Consider the following 16,873-nt stretch of genomic DNA (forward strand, 5'->3'; position numbering starts at 1 on the left):
ATGTTCCCAGGATAATAATAAAGATTATTTATAACCTTTGCCCTCACGCATTGACATGATTTCTTCCAACAATGCAATGATCACTAATGATATTTAACATCTTTAACCATATATGTATACAGGCTTTGATGGTCACGTGCTTGACATTTATAGGGTTGTGTGGAATTATTAATGTAACCATTTTCTCTATCTTTGTGTAGGTTTTCCACATTTTTTATATTCTTGATTTTTTTAATTATTTTTTAAGAGAGGTTGTTAAAAAAGCAGCCTGGTTTTATTTTTAAAAAACTGTTTAAAGGAAGCTCCTTCAATTTAAAACACATTTTTTAAATGTAGGCAGTGTTGTTATGGACCGAATTAGGTGTTAAAAGGGTTTATAATGGGAAGCTGGGTGCATAAGCAGACAGAAGAATGATTTGCATACTTGATTACACATTTAACAGCCCAACAGCTCATTTGTCTTAGTGACTGTGAGAGCTTTAATTGCAAGCAGACACAATGCAGCACGATGAGAGGGACTGAAGTGCTTCCACAAATGTACATAATGGGCTGATTCAGTGTGGAGACGCAGCTTAGTCATTATGCACATTGATTGTTCCTGCAAAAGATGAGAGCAGGTAACAAAAGAAAGGCCGCTTAAAGGAAAATGCTGTATATTTAGCACTCACATCTGCCTCAAGAAACGGGTTGCTTGCTTTGTTCTGACATGAAGTCTTCTGGCAGGTATTTATAGTTTATATGTAAACTTAATATCATTTTCTTTGTATAACAGTGGGGGGGCTTGGTTTAATTTGCTCCATAATCTCACACAGTAAATCATGGTATCTTTATGGTAGCAACAACTTGATGCAAGAGTACATGTCTGAATCTTTTATTGTAAATGCATAGCTTCTGCTACATTTGAGTCTCTCTACTAGGTACAAAGCAAAGCTGAAGACTAAGATAACTGATACAAAACCATTTCTTTAAACAAACAATACTCTTCTGGATGAACAAAAGATCATAGCACAGCTGAGGTGGAGAGTAGACAAAGCTGTAAAACTGCTATTACAAGGCCATGGAGTATCACCACTTTAATATTCTTAAAAATATATAACCTTCTTAGCGTTGAAAACTAAATATTTTACTCAGGCGGATGTCTGATGTTAAAGGTTTTTCATGGGGTGCCCCCACCTCCCACTCTCAGAGCTTGGCTGGACTCACCAACAGTGGTACAACTGTGTGGATGAAAACTAGAGCATCCTCAAGATGTGATAGGATACCAAAGTTTAAGAGAACAACCCTAGAAAAATTTGTGTTTCTGTCAAAGTGGTGGAATTCCCTTCCCACTGTTATCAGAGGGCCTGGCAGCTAAGTTTCTAGAAACTCGCTTATTTTTCACTTTTGAATCACACTAACTAAACTATAACTAAAGTTGGGCCTTTTAAAATCATATATTCGCTATTTATGCCCTATAAAGTTTATATTTTTAACCCGTGTTACTTAGACTTATAGCCTATTTGTAGCTTTACAGTATCTTATCTGTATCAATATTTAGCTTAAATTGTTTGGCAGCTGTTTTATGTAATGTTCTGTTTTTCTATCCTGTATTTACTGTTTTCTTTTTATCTTCCCAGTAACTGCAGATGCAACAGCTCTAAGCTATCTTTTGTGCAGTTGTGTGACTGTGCAATGTCCCTGTCAAAATAACTGCATTTTGTCCAAGCCACTGAATTTTGAATCAAACCTTGTTTGCTTTATGCTATTTTTAATTTTCATTATGAACTGCATTGCTACTCAGATTAACCAATACATTTTAGACAGTGAATCCTAATAAATACTAGCATAATTATATAGCAGCAACTATGAATTGATAAATAAAGCATTAACCTTACAATATATATATTTTTCCAGTGGACAGAATAGAACTGCATGAGCAATATTTGCTGGGTTAACAATAGGAAAACATAGTCTTAATTGAAAACAAACAAACAAAAAAACTTTAAGAGGACGTACTCTTTGGAAACTAAAATTGTGCAAGGTTTTCTTCCGGGTTGGTTTAACGACTTCTGCTTAGTGAGAAACGTTTAATTTTGGTGTGTATTTCGTCTTTGGCGTGGACCGGCATTTTCCCACAACTCCCTGCTCCTGCTCAAACAGATAACGAAAATGGCGGACAACTCGTCTTCGGTAGGTTCTCGAAAACTAAAATGTTATTTTATATACATTAACTGGTCTTTGGTTGTAAAACTACATGTTGTTATGTACAGGTCGAGATTGTGGAGGGCTGTCGCCTCCCCGTTCTTCGTAAAAACCAAGAACATGAAGACGAATGGCGTAAGTATTGTCCGTTTGTTTTCCAGTGCTAAGCTAATGCTAAGCAGCGAACCTCAGCTGGCTGTTGTTAGGAGATACCATGGCCCCCAGTTAAACCACTGATCACATTTATGTGTTTTGTGTTTAGTGAAAACATGTTAGAAAGTTATATTTGAAATGCTGCTTAAAGGCACTTTCATTAATTTAGAAACCACTTTGTCAACATTTAGTGACATTTAATTGTAAATGTAAATACTACATTACGAAGTTACACCGATGAACATCAGAGTGGTGTTTACTAACAGAACGGTTCACCCTAATAATTACTTAATAAATTAGTCTTTCTAAAGCTAATTCTGCCAGTATTGCAATTCTTGTACCTCAAAACAGATGTTTTTATTCTGTTTTGAGTGCTTGTTACCTAACATTTTTATTTAACTTTTAACTGTGTAAATTTAAGTCATAGCTTTTTGCCAGCCTACTGTCACATTTCTTAAAAACAAAGTCACATTTGAGAATCTCAAATTTAAAAAAAGGTCTTAATAAGCGTTTTTATGGATTGACTAAAAGTTGAGTTAATTTTACTTAGCAGTACTGTTGGTATTATCAACAGCATACAAGGTTATCACTATTACTACACCATAGCATCATATAAGGGCTTTGCATGTAATGCAGGTGATAGGAATTTCGCCAAACCTGTTTTATTTAGTAGTAGTAATTTATTTTTTAATTAGGTATTGACTCCTTGTTCTCTCTCCTGTTATTTTTCCTCCCATCTTTACAGCATTGGCTGAGATTTTAAGTGTGAAAGAAGTATCTGGGAGAAAGTTGTTCTATGTTCACTACATTGACTGTGAGTACAAATTTTATAGTTTTCTGTTTGCCATTGATAATGTATTTGCCACCATCAGGACTAGAGGCTCAAATTTTGATTCAGAATTGATTGTTTGGTCATTATTTCCCATTTCAGTTTTAATAATGCACATCTAATGAGATATGTTTCCATTCAAAATTCTCAATTCTCCTAAATGCATATCATGTGTGAGCATTTTATTGTGAGCACTGTAGTTAAAGGGGGGAAATATGATTTGCTTTAAAATCTTTAAAATCTAATCTTTAAAAGTCACCAGAAACAAAAATCTTTAAATTTTGTGGGGTTATTGTCTCTTTATGGGAGAAATCGGGAAACACAGAAGTATCATAGCCATTGTGTTCTTTTTTATTATTGTGTGTATGTGTGTGTATATATATATATATATATAAATATAAATATATATATAAATATTTGTGTATATCTTATTTGTTGGCTTGTGTCAAAAGTCAACAAGCGTCTGGATGAGTGGGTCACATCAGATCGGCTGGACATGAAAAAGCTTCAGTTTCCAAAGAAAGAAGCTAAAACACCAACCAAGAATGGTCTTTCAGGTTCCCGTCCTAGTTCACCAGAGAGAGATGTAGTAAGTAATTGCTGCAACACGGAATGTTTATCTCATATGCTCAAACATAGCAACAATACACTCAAGATGAGTTAAAAAAAAATTTATTGTCAGCTGGGAAATGACACCCACCATGAGGTCCAGAACTGGTTTATGGGCCTCTAACTAAAAGTCAACAAGGTTGCAGTGCAGAGCTCTACAATGGATGCTGCTGTGATTAGATGGTTGACCGCTGATGGTGCTAGTCCAAAATGGAGAATTTGGAGTTTGACTGTATCACAAAAAAAATAACAATTGTAGTTGTAATTGAGTATGTTTAGTTATTTATTTCTCATAAAACTACTTTCCAATTCAAATATTCCCAGTGGACCATGTATATAGGGTAATATTAAATAATTACTTCAAGAGCTACAATTAAATCTAATTCTCTTGGCAACACTGCTGCTTGAGCAATGTATTTTTTTGTTCAAGATTGGGCAGTAAATTGACTTTTTCATTTATATACTGTAAATGTAATTTTTCAAATGAAATAGAAAATAAGACTGTCCATTTTTATGTTTATCTCTTCTCCCTCTCTCGCTCAGTCTGCCAACGCTCTACTGTTGTATTTGTGAGCTGCAGACTTCTCACAATTTCTTATATTTGCCAGCTTAGCAGCTTTGTCACAATTTGTTTTAGAAAGAAGCAACTTGCATCAAATTTAGTGAGTTTGTGGACAAACTCTGTTGCAGAGAGTTCCCAGGAAAGCTTTGCGAGCACAAGCTTTGTTTTGTGTGCGGTCAGCTTTTCTTTCTGCACAACTTTGTGCTTTGCTGAGTGGCAGAATGCAAATACTTTGTGTTTTATAACATTGCTATCCGTATTATATTAGTAAATATTTATCAAACTACCAAGATATGTCTCTGGAGTGCATTGCCATTTTGTTTAAAAATGCTCTAAAATCTTAGACCTTTGCTTTATATAACGCAGCTCTGTGATTTCCTAAACCAACAGAAAGCACTACCTTGACTCTTGAAAATAAGTTCTGTGAAATATTTAAAAAGGAGATTTGTTAGGGTTGTTCTACAATTCACTGCCCAGCCAAAAATATATATATCTTAATGTAAACACTGTGAGCTGTATGCATAAAACTGTAGCTTCACTGAAATTGTGCATGCAGATGTCCAACGTGAAAAATTATTTTCAGAAGATTTATAAAGTTGTGTATGTGTGTGATTCTCTTTTCTAAATCTCAGTAATTGTAAACTTGTACACATGTGCACAAACCTGATTTCTGTTCCCAACTTTAGCCTTGAAAAAATGTCAACATTCTTGTCTAATCATTTGTATACAAACACATTTTTGCACCACAACTAAACATAATAATGAAAAAATGTAACAGAGAAATAAAATTTTAACAAATGCGAAAGACTCATCTGTGAATACAGGAAATTCGTGTTATTGTAATTGTAATTATATACATTTCATAAATAATTATTTGCATTCTGCCTGTCAGCCACTGGCCATCATTAACATCTGTTTGCTTTTCTCCTGTGAGGTGAGTGAGAGGGGAGATACAAATACTGAAGCATCTTTACAGAAGAAACAGGTAATCTAATGCACAATCAAAATATGTTGGTGTAAACAGCACTGTCTCATTTTATATCTCATTTGAAAATGTCATAGAAACTGAAAAGTGAATGTACTGCCTAACTCTAGTGTTTTATAGACATCTCCACTTTTTAAAAAACCTATTAGACTCTGAAATGTTTGTACTTCAAATACTTGTAATTCATCAGATTTGATTTTGATACATATGCCTTATTTTCTTTGTGCAGTATCTTATCAATTATTATAAAGTGATTATTTGAGACTGTTCACAAAATCTGAGTAATAACTTGAGGATTAACATGAATATCAGTTAATCCTCTTCCTTCTCTTCCTTTATGTTCAATTCAGAGGAAGAGTCTAGATCTCAACCTACAATCTGCCACAGCTCCATCCAGAGGCAAAACCCTCCCCACACCGGTACAAGTTGAATTTACCCATTCTAGAGATGATTGAGTCCTTTTTAAACCTGGTGTTAACATGTATTTTGTCTGATCATGTAGTTGTGAGCTTGTTTGAAGTGCAAGGGAATTTAGACATGAATGTCAAGATTCAGGAAGATGTATATTTATTCATGTAGATCACAACTATTTGTCGTGTGATATATAGTTTAAGCTAATGTTTATCTGATGTGTACACTGGCTTTATTAAGTCACAGTTAAGCTTAAACGTTTCAGGTTGGTTTGCATACTTGTTTTTAGCTGTAATTCATTACATGATGGTGCTGAAGATTAGGCTGTGAAGTCTTATCACGTACAAGTGTCAATAAAAAAATAATTTTATATATATATATATATATATATATATATAAAAAATAAATGCAGGCCCTTATGGGGTCAACATGATAAACAGCTGAAGTGTCTGTAGTTGCAGTAAAACTGACACAGATCATCCCATCTTTGTACATCACATCTTAATACCAGGTTTAAATGGGAAATAATTTGCATCAGGTTAGGTTAAAAGACATGACCAGAATTTAGAGGGAACATGAAAATCCCTAAATTCAATTTGATCTGCTGTGGCTTTCAATCAGACACAGTTTTATCTCTGTCGGTACACTAACTGCTGCTAAAGCACTTTTCTATGAAGATGAAATAAAACTGGAGTAGCCAGCTTTTAAACATGTCATTAGTGTTTACTGTGAAAACTTGAATGTATGCCTTTGGTCAGGTTGGGCTTAAGAAAAATGTTATTGAAAACAAATTTTTTCCGAATCTGTCAAGTAATTGATTTGTTTGCTTTCATTTGAAGCTGAAGTCTAACGATGCATGTTTGTCGCAGAAGAGGAAAGTAGAGTCTGTTCCCTTGGCACCTCAGGTGCCTCCAGCTATCCCCGTGCCCTCCCTGCCAAGCTCAGCTGAAGCCTCTCAGGCAGCAGTTTTTCCTGCTGTCAGAGAGCCCCCCACCTTTAAGGCCAGAGAAGACCATGACCCGCTCCCATCACTCACAACAGTAAAGATTATCATCTCAGATTCGTGCATCTTAGTGTTGAAGGCTTTATTAATTTGAAAATGAAAAGCATCATATATTTTTCTAACAATAGAATGGCACTGCTCGACGACTCATCCCCCCTCAGCCTGGGAGGAAGAGAAAAGCTAACTGTGGGGGCCCTGATGAGGTACGTGACTGATATTTTCTCACTAAGTGATGGTTTGTTTTCCCCAATTTTAAATGTTAACTTGTATATCTACATGTATTTTAGGTTTGGGGGGTGGGCTCATGGTTATCCAGCTTTGTAGACTTTAAAATATAGTTTGATTTTAAATATATTATAAATATATTTTAAATATATATATATATATATATATGTATGTATGTATATATATATATATATATAGATATATATATATATAGATATAGATATATATATATATATATATAGATATAGATATATATATATATATATATATTTTTTTTTTACACTGAAAAGCCGTTATACACTGTAATAAAAAAAAAAAAAAATTCTTGTTTCTATAAAGTAACCTAACTCTGCAATCTGACCTTCAATTTTTCTTCTTCTGCTAGATGATTAAAGTTTTGCAGTATAACAAGCCTCAAAGTGCAAGTGTCTTTCTACCACCACCAGAGGTCTGTTTAATTTTCTGTTACTGCTGATTGATTGTGTTTGTGTTGCTGTCCTGACTCATCTGTGCTGTAGCGGGTCCAATAAAACAAAGGGGCTGTTTTACCTTAGACCCAAATGTAGTCCTGGTAAAATAAGTATGATTAATTTTATTACTTGATTCAATCTGAATCAAAATGTTTAACAAAATCTTACCTGCATTGAAGTTCTCAGGACCTTTGATCAGGATGCTTTTAACACAGTTTTTACTGTGTTAAAAGCAAAAGGTTGCTGTCTTCCAACTTGTGTAATTTCTGCTGTTGTTTACCACCAGGATTCCCAGGACAGTTCTGATGGCATTCCGACTGCACCTCGTATGACAGGCAGTCTGGTGTCAGATCGTAGCCATGACGACATCATCACCCGAATGAAAAATATAGAGTGTATAGAGTTAGGACGGCACCGACTGAAGCCCTGGTACTTCTCACCGTACCCACAGGAACTCACCACATTGCCCATCCTCTACCTCTGTGAATTCTGTCTCAAGTACCTCAAAAGCCTGAAGTGTCTCCAGAGGCATTTGGTAAGATTCTTCTTGAAACTCATGATTCATAAAATCTCTTAAAAAAACTGATTTATCTCTGGAGTACCGTTTGTTCTAGTTTGGATGGTAAATTAAATGAGCTGATGTGACTCTTCTGACATGTCAATTCACAGGGGTTGTGTAAAATATAGCAGCAGTGAATGGATTGAGTTATTGTCTTTTTTAGACGTTTCACCTTCTTGAAAACGTGGCTTAAAGATGCACTACCTAACTTTGTGACGCCCCCCATATCCACAGCTAATTTGGCATCCACCATCGATTCTACCTGTACTGTGAGCTCTCTCCAGACAGTAAAAAAAACAAGCTGTTTCCCAATTCAGGGTCTACACACTTCAGAGTGCACAGAATACGTAGGCTACCAGTATCCTACGTATTCTGTGCACTACAAAGCTGCCTACCATTCATGAAATGAAAAAGCTTACCTAGCTGACGAGAATTTCCTATAGCAACGTAGGACGTTGAAAAAAAATTAAATGCTGATGTTATTCATGTTATTATGATAGATTAATCATTAAATAAATAATAATAAGTAATGACATAATATATTTATATGATAAAATTATTGGATAATATACAAGGCTGTTGAAAATGATGCAATAATGGCATTAAGTAATACATATAATTATTTGCATTAATATTTTTAATGCAGTTAACAGATGCTCAGCATGACAAGCCCAATACATCCGTCATTTCTCTGTTATGACTGTGGAACATGGGGGGGGGGGGGTGTCTAGAGAGATGAGTCAGCCTACTCTGGATAGATTTGAGAATAAGAAGAACATTGATGGAGCAACTCATGGACGTTGCCTCCATGGGGGTGATTCTTGTCCTGGTGAGAGGGTTTAACACCTGCACTTATCCTGCATTTAAAAACAAAAAAAAAAATTCTTTCTTTTTCACAAATGTGTGTGTTCTAGTGGCTCTATGGCCGTCCATGTCTATACATGGTTCATGCTTCTGTTTATACAATACAGTAAAACCATGAAAATTTCAGGCGTAGTTGCAAATGGTGCTTAATCATGATTAATTTGTAAACTGTGATTAATCTGATAAAAAAATATTATGTGACAGGTCTAATATGTTATTATATAATGTTGTAATTATATTAATTTATAATATTTATAATTATTATATTAAACTGAATTAATTTTAGTATAAATATACTTGGGGTGTGCAATATATCGTTTGCAGTAATACTGATAGAATTTTTGACACAGTAGAAAATGTAATACTGTGATATCGCATGATCACACGTTTCCGGCCCGATGATGTTGTTTAACACAGCGCAGTGTAACACTGTGGAACTCAGCTAAACAAGTGAACAAGGAAACATGGCAGAGCAAAGCAGAGTGTGGCCGTACAATATATAGAATATTGATTTCGGCTTCAAACAAACAGTGATTCACATGGTCCTAAAGATGGCACACTTCTGTCTCTTCCAATGGTGAATCCGGAAGTAAACATGCTGCCATTGCACCCCAAAATGCCAACATAGCTCTGACATTTACTGAACTGTTTACATAAATGGCTGACTTTTGTAGGATCATGTTAAACTGGGACCAAACTGGGGTCAGACCCACTGTAAACAACACTGTTTTACTGGGTCTGTTTTAAAAAAAAATCCAGCTGTTGCAGATTTGGGAATGTAAGGAGGATTTATTGCCCCTGCAAGCATTGGATCTAAATTGATTCAAATGTTGTTGTTTTTTTGTATTAATATTTTCTGTACTCATCTCAGTTATTTCAAGCCCCTTAAAAACCAATTTTCTGATGCGCTAGTGCAGGGATCACCAACTGTAAACCTGTTGAGCCACTGTCTTGTGGATTTTACATGTTCATATGCTGCAATACACCTAAGTTAAATTATTAATGGGCCTTTAGAGGCTTGTGCAGAACTTGAAAACAAGCTGTCATGTGGATCGGAACAGGAAAATGTCTGCAGGACAGTTGGTGATCTTGCACTAAAGTGCAGTTTATTGACCCTCCTCTATACATTCAGGAATAAATGCTGTGAACTGCAGTATTAGTATTTTAAATGTCTCTGTGGTTCCAGGTGGACTTTGGTTTACATTAAAAACTCTTGGATAAGTTACGTTAAGATTATATTTACTAATCTGAATAAATTTCCATGTTTATCTCCAGGTTTTCCAAATTTGGTAAAGCGAAAATAGGAATAGAGGGACAGAGTATTTTAGTTTAAGCTACAGATCAGTGCTGTTAGTAAATGCTGGTAGATAAAGGCTGAGTACAGATTTTAAATTCCTTGGATATTATAATGGATCTTCTAAGATTACTCAATACAACAAAAAGTGACTTGCGACTCGACTTGGACTTGATTCATTTTCAAGACTTGAGACTTGGACTTGCAAAAAATCCAAGTCAGGCAACGATGGAAGGATTTTAATGAGACTGTGACTTCTGGTTTGGCCATCAATATTGTCTATGATATAGTTATTGATATATTAAAAAAAATAATATTGTGATATATTATTTTTGGCTGATATCGCCCACCCCTAAATTAAACCATAATAATTTTATTATATTAATTTACCATTAAATTAACATTATTACTAAAAACATTTGAATAATCTAAAACTCTGAAATTCCTATGTTTTGCAGATCATATTACACCTTAACTAACGTTAACACCGACAGAGTTGGTTCTATCTAATGTTTTTATTTGAATAATGTGAAAATAAATTAATAAATAAAAATTATATCTGAGGCTTAACTGTGGTTTTCTTCATTAACCCCTTAAAGATAAACAAATATCAGATATTACACTGTTTTAATGCCACCATTTTGCAAACATCTTTTTTATGTATTTGGTTTTGTCACATTTCTGCTAAAGTAAGGTAAACCAAAAACGTTCTCTTTGGAGCTTTGTTGCTCGTTCGCCATCATCTTGTGTGAAATGAATTCTGGGAGAAAAGAGGCTGTAAAGGATCCACCATCAGTAGCCTTCACTTCAGGCCAGACAGAGTGCAGCTTTGTAGGGTGGATTTGGCGGTGCCTCCCAAATGGGACAGTGTGAATGTAGCCGACAAACCTGCACTTCGAAGTGCATAGACCCTGGATTGGGATACAGCTACAGTCTTATGTTGACTCCTGTCTTACCACTTTCTCTGTCTGTGGCTCTATTTTGTTTCCTTGCTTCCTCCAATAATGTCTTCTAACGTTTCTTTGCTGAATCAGCCACGGAGCACGTTCAGAACGGCCGGTTTGTTTACATCTGCTTGCTAGTGTGTGGCACATGCACAAAGCGAAACTCGGCTGCAACGTCTCACAGCGTCCTGGATGAAAAAATCTCATATTGTAGTTTCTCAACCGCAGGATGCTGCTGGGCAGCGACTGCTTCAGAAATGCACATAATAGATGTCACTGTGCCATCAAACAAGTCTGGGATGCAGAGTTTTAAGGTGTAAAAGTTAAGGAGTGGGTCTTTAAAATATTCCAGCATGTTGGGTCTCTGGTGTTCTGAAGTTTTTGCAACAGGGTAAAAGAGGAAAAAGAAGAGACTTAAAAGAGGAAAAAAAATTAAGTTATTAACTTGTTGATGTGTGCATCATCTCATTAGAAACAGCTGAGTTCATCCACCAACAGTATGACCTTTTGCACTCAGCTGTAGAAATGACTAACCAATCAAAGTTGGACGAGGATGACATAATAATAATAAAATTTATTTGTATTGCACTTTATATAAGAGAATCTCAAAGTGCTACAGAAAACAGGAATAAAAAGAGTATAAAATGCTATTTAGTAGAAGGCTTTTTTAAAAAGGAAGTTTTTCAGGTTTTGCTTAAAAACATCTAAAGACTGTGGGCCTGTCAGGTGTCTGGTAGGGTGTTCCACAGTCTTCGGGCAGCAACTGAAAGAGCCCAATCACTCGTGCTGCGGAGCTTGGTTCTGGGAACTTGGAGAGTGTTTGTGGTTGCAGAAAGGAGGGTGCGTAAGGAGGTGTGAGGGGTGAGGAGTTCCTGTAGGTAAAGACTCTATGAAAACACTGGTGGGTGAGGAGAAAGACTTTGTATTCTATCATGAGTGGGACGGGGAGCCAGTGAAGAGTTTTCAGGATGGGGGTGATATGACCCTCATTATAAGCACTTACAGAACTAAACCAGGAGGGGCGGAAACACAGTATGGATGAAAGAAACAGGCAGAGACGACAGCCTTACGTTGTTAAGGGTGATTCCACTGCATTTGAGTCCATTACAGCTTTTACTTGGTAGAAATGGATGCCAACATATTTGGAGCATGCACATAATAGTGCAGTCTCTTTCCTCTATGTCTGCAGCAGAAATGGGCAACTGGAAGTTGCTGTTTATTTATTTAAAATTTTTTTTATAGGTGCTTACAAAGGTTTCTTAAAGGATAACGGGCTTACTGTTGCAATAAAAGCTCTCAGGTAGCAGTTGTGTCTCTCAACCAGCCTTGTTTCTGGACATATTGATTCAGTGCATTTAGAGGGAAAGGTTAATGTAGCATGAGTGTGTGTAGGCTGTTTGCACTATCTACGGATCGACTGACAATATGTAATGCTTATCTCTGAGATTGACCCAAATTTAATATTGATGGCACTTGTTGTTTTATCCCTTAAGTTGGAGTTCAAACGCTGTCATTTCCTGTTCGGATTTAGCACCATTAAAGAAAAGAAACGTTTAGCTGCTGCTTATTATAATGTGAAGTAATATCTTTAGTGTAAAGATGTTTATTTATTCAGTTTGTTTTGTTGAAATCTTTTCATCATTTTTCAGCTGCTTTGTGCCTGTCTGGTAAAATGACTGAATCCACTCAGATTGGTGTTGTACAGAAAACATAGGCATGTTTTATTATGGCTGACCCCATGGTATTGATGAGATACAGCTGTTCTGGCTCTCATTCGGACGTAATAGTGGGATGTTTAGATGTCAGATTAATGGAAAACACCTGAAGAGCTTTTTCATTATTTTAATTATATATTTGTCTTTCACCATTTTCAGACGAAATGTAATTTAAGACATCCACCAGGCAATGAGATCTACCGCAAAGGCACCATCTCATTTTTTGAAATCGACGGCAGGAAAAACAAAGTAAGTGATTGACTCGTTTTTACTTTTCGCCGCTGAGTTTGATATTTTTGTTTTGCGTTTATTTAATCAGAATGTCTGTCTGTATCTTTTTCAGAATTATTCCCAGAATTTGTGTTTACTTGCAAAGTGTTTCCTGGACCACAAAACGTTGTATTACGACACAGATCCTTTCCTTTTCTACGTAATGACAGAGTATGACTCCAAAGGCTTCCACATAGTGGGCTACTTCTCAAAGGTACAGAAATATTGCAAATAACTATTGCTGTGGTTATGTGCACTTTACTCATAATTCCCTTTGACACAGCTCTGTTTCTGGGCGGACAAAGTGTAACTTTTTTTTTTTTCTTTATTTCCTGTTTGAAGGAGAAGGAATCGACTGAAGATTATAATGTCGCCTGTATTCTGACTTTACCTCCCTACCAGCGGAGAGGTTATGGGAAACTACTCATTGAGTTTAGTAAGTGTACCTCTGAAAGTAGTCATAGTGTGTTTAGAAAATGCTTTTTTCTTTGCAGTTTGGATCATTTATGCTTATTTTAAGTTGTGGTTGTTGTTTGTCAGGTTACGAGCTGTCCAAAGTGGAGGGGAAGACGGGCACTCCGGAGAAGCCGCTGTCTGATCTCGGTCTTTTGTCTTATCGTTCCTATTGGTCCCAAACAATCCTAGAAATTCTTATGGATCTTAAACCTGACAATGGAGAAAGACCACAGATCACTATCAAGTATGAGACCGTGCATCTCAAATTTTTGACAGTCTGTTTCTGAACAAAAATCTTAAAACTTTGTTCTTTTTTTTTTTGACCAGTGAAATCAGTGAGATCACAAGCGTCAAGAAGGAAGATGTTATTTCAACACTTCAGTACCTCAATCTCATTAACTACTACAAGGTAAGAGACCAGTGTAGCATCACTTAGTGATTTTATTTCATTGAACCTACTCTCAGCATCTACCTCTAAATATGATCCAGTAAAAATCCACACAATTGTGAGGATATTAGCTTAAAGAAATACTTTTAGATTAAATTGAATGAAAAGAAAGATTTTATTTTTTGGATTGAAGTTAGAATATCTGACTTTGGCTTCTCATTTGAATGTAGGGTCAGTACATCCTGACTCTTTCGGAGGAAATCGTGGACGGGCACGAGAAAGCAATGCAGAAGAGACACCTGCGCATAGATCCTAAATGCCTTCACTTCACTCCAAAGGACTGGAGCAAAAGGGGAAAGTGGTAGAGTCTTTGCTCAGTTTGCCGACTACACTTCTTGGACATCAGAGGTCCTTCAGACTTCAGATGAAGGTTTTTGTCACATTAAGAATTTTATTTGAACCCAGGGCTCTTATTCAGAAAAACGGTGAACACAGTCGTTGAGTTGCATAAGCTTTGATCTACAACACTCGGTGTGTATTGTGAATTTAAAAGCATTGTCAAACTTGAACTGGTAAACAGTGACACCGCCAAACATACAATACACCCTCTACTGTGTAAAAGATGTTGTTTATGACCAAAATAGTGCATTTATAGTGACATAAGGTGTCTGTTTAATAGTGTAAATTAAAGCGTAAGATTGCCAATGCAGAAGCCACCTAATGGTGACTTCATGGTTATACAATAAAAAGTTTAATCTGTTGGCAAGTTCACATTTTGTAAACCTTCCAAACAAAAATGAGTGTCTTTGCTGTTTTCTCCTTTTTACTTCATCTTTTGCATCTTCCATGAGAGAATGTTGTCATCAGAGTTATTCATATGTGACTAAAAGGGTTCATTGTAGAGATAATCTAGAGCAAATCATTTCTCTTTCCAAAGGGAAGTCGTGTTTAACAAACCTTTCTTGAGCCTGGAACTCTCATTAATGGGACAGCCAATATCAGCTCAACACTCCAACATTTAGTAAATTTTGTTTAGTGTTTTGTAAAACTTTTTTTTTTTCCAGACATGGATTAAATGCTTTTTGCTGGGAAAAGAGTTGAATAATGTAAGAAGTTTGCAAACTCTGGTCAGTAGACCATGACTACTTTTTACACTCTTAACATGTGGAGATATATTGTCATTTTGTAAACTGGGGATAAGAGTAATTACAACTTTGAGATGGGAGTCAGATACCTGCCCATTTAAACTCATGTCAACACAGTAACTTTAAGTATGTGATTCTGTTTGAGTGCCTGAATTTAAATGCCTCAATGAACAGAACCAGTGTGGTCTAGTAGTTTCTTACCATAATCTTCAGGCTGCTTTTAGTATGGCCTTATCATTAAAGTACAGCTCTCTTGTGATCTTAACTTAAAAAAGAAAAAAAAATCTAGCTATCAAAACCTTCATGTATAATATTGTTAAATTACCAACATGAAAAATTCAGGTTTATTATGACTTACAGATGTAGCTCTGATTTTTATTACCCTATTTTTAAATAGCTGTAAGTATTAATGTTCTTGAGTGGTGATCATTCTGGTATTTATTTTTTAGTTAATCACATTATCACTGATATGAATCATTTTTCCTGAGTTACGTGTGTTCCCTGTGACTACATGCTGAAGACAGAAGCCATGCTGAACTGTTAGAGGAATGTAAATTTAATGTACAGTTAATTTTTTTTTTTTTTTTTTTTACTCACTGTTATCTAACAGACTGCACAACATCAACGGGAAAGATCTGAAATTGATATCTTACCTTCTGTTTGTGTTTTATGTTTACATGTCAAAAAGATGGTGAATTTGCCCTGTTGAAATGATTAGTATATCTTTATGTGAAGCACACTTGAGTGTCATTTGAACATTTGATATGAAAAGCTTGTTGAATTCATAAAAAAAGCTAAAAAAACAACCTAATGTGTGTCGTGTGTGTGTATTGATTTTTTTTGTCTGTAATGGCCTGAGAGCTACGTTCAGCAGGGTTTATGCATATGTAACTTACTATTATGTAGATATTCCTTAACTACTAACCATTTCCTGTGAGATCTGCCACGCGAAGCACGTAATCTGTAGAATAAAGTGTTATCATTGAGGTGAAGATTATGAAATTTAAGATGTATATTTTTACAGGAAGGAAGTCCATGCCATTCAGCACAGCATGTTCAAGCTGATGCGTCCTAAAATTACTGTTTAAGCTCTGTTCTGCCACCAGGGGGCAGTATTAAAGTTGTCTGCTTCCTGCATACGAGGAAAGGTAGAATTCACTTTAAAGCGTGTTTCTAACAGCAGAAAGACACCTTGAGGAGCAGGTAGACAACAGGACTGGATCCCTGAGCAAGTAAGTCCTACTGTATGTGTGATAGCCTATTTGAAGGTGGAGAGTGTTAAGTGGGCTAAGAAGAAGACTACATGTTTACTCAGCTGCTGCTCCAGGTGTGGCTATGATCTGAAGGTGCATACTTGTGATACCCAGGGCTGCTGCTGTTTTAATTTGTTCAACTCAGATTTGAATGATGAGTCTTTGACATCGTATTTCTGCAGATTTGGTAAGATCTCTCAAAGCACATCACACCCATTTTCTTTCAACACCTGGCTGTGTCACACCAAGCCCCGGGAGGACAGAGAGGAGTTTCACACTAATCTCACATCCTCCCACTTTTTAAGAACTCTTCTTAGTATCTAGACGATTCTTTACTGATGACAGATTTTGTATTATCTGAACCTACAGGCTTAAGGGCATTATTAGGTAGCTATATGCGCTACCTAAGTTTATTTTCCTCTTCATTGTCATCTGCCAGCCCACTCATGCTCAGGGCTGTAGGTTGAATAGCAGAAGGTTTTATGTGATCCATCTGTTTCCTCCTCTAGGCAGCTTTTTATAAACTGGTGTATGACCACTTTATGAATTGGACTAAT

The 16,873-nt window shown here is 36.0% G+C and overlaps 1 protein-coding gene across 2 annotated transcripts; it reads left to right on the forward strand.

Moving 5' to 3' along the window:
* Window positions 1-2,072: 2,072 nt before the first annotated feature.
* On the forward strand, window positions 2,073-14,689 carry LOC121654357 (histone acetyltransferase KAT5-like). Of its 2 annotated transcripts, none has more exons than XM_042008458.1 (16): window positions 2,073-2,169; window positions 2,250-2,316; window positions 3,080-3,148; window positions 3,616-3,752; window positions 5,269-5,319; window positions 5,670-5,738; window positions 6,570-6,770; window positions 6,862-6,936; window positions 7,344-7,406; window positions 7,715-7,963; window positions 12,964-13,053; window positions 13,148-13,288; window positions 13,417-13,510; window positions 13,615-13,774; window positions 13,858-13,939; window positions 14,149-14,689. In XM_042008458.1, exons 1-16 carry the CDS (start codon window positions 2,149-2,151, stop codon window positions 14,281-14,283), a joined length of 1,704 nt encoding a protein of 567 aa, XP_041864392.1. In that variant the 5' UTR covers window positions 2,073-2,148; the 3' UTR covers window positions 14,284-14,689. The 2 variants fall into 2 exon arrangements, with proteins under 2 accessions (XP_041864392.1, XP_041864393.1); XM_042008459.1 differs by having other exon boundaries at window positions 6,600-6,770.
* Window positions 14,690-16,873: the final 2,184 nt, after the last annotated feature.

This window comes from Melanotaenia boesemani, chromosome 15 (assembly GCF_017639745.1).
Source record: "Melanotaenia boesemani isolate fMelBoe1 chromosome 15, fMelBoe1.pri, whole genome shotgun sequence".
Lineage (NCBI taxonomy): Eukaryota > Metazoa > Chordata > Actinopteri > Atheriniformes > Melanotaeniidae > Melanotaenia > Melanotaenia boesemani.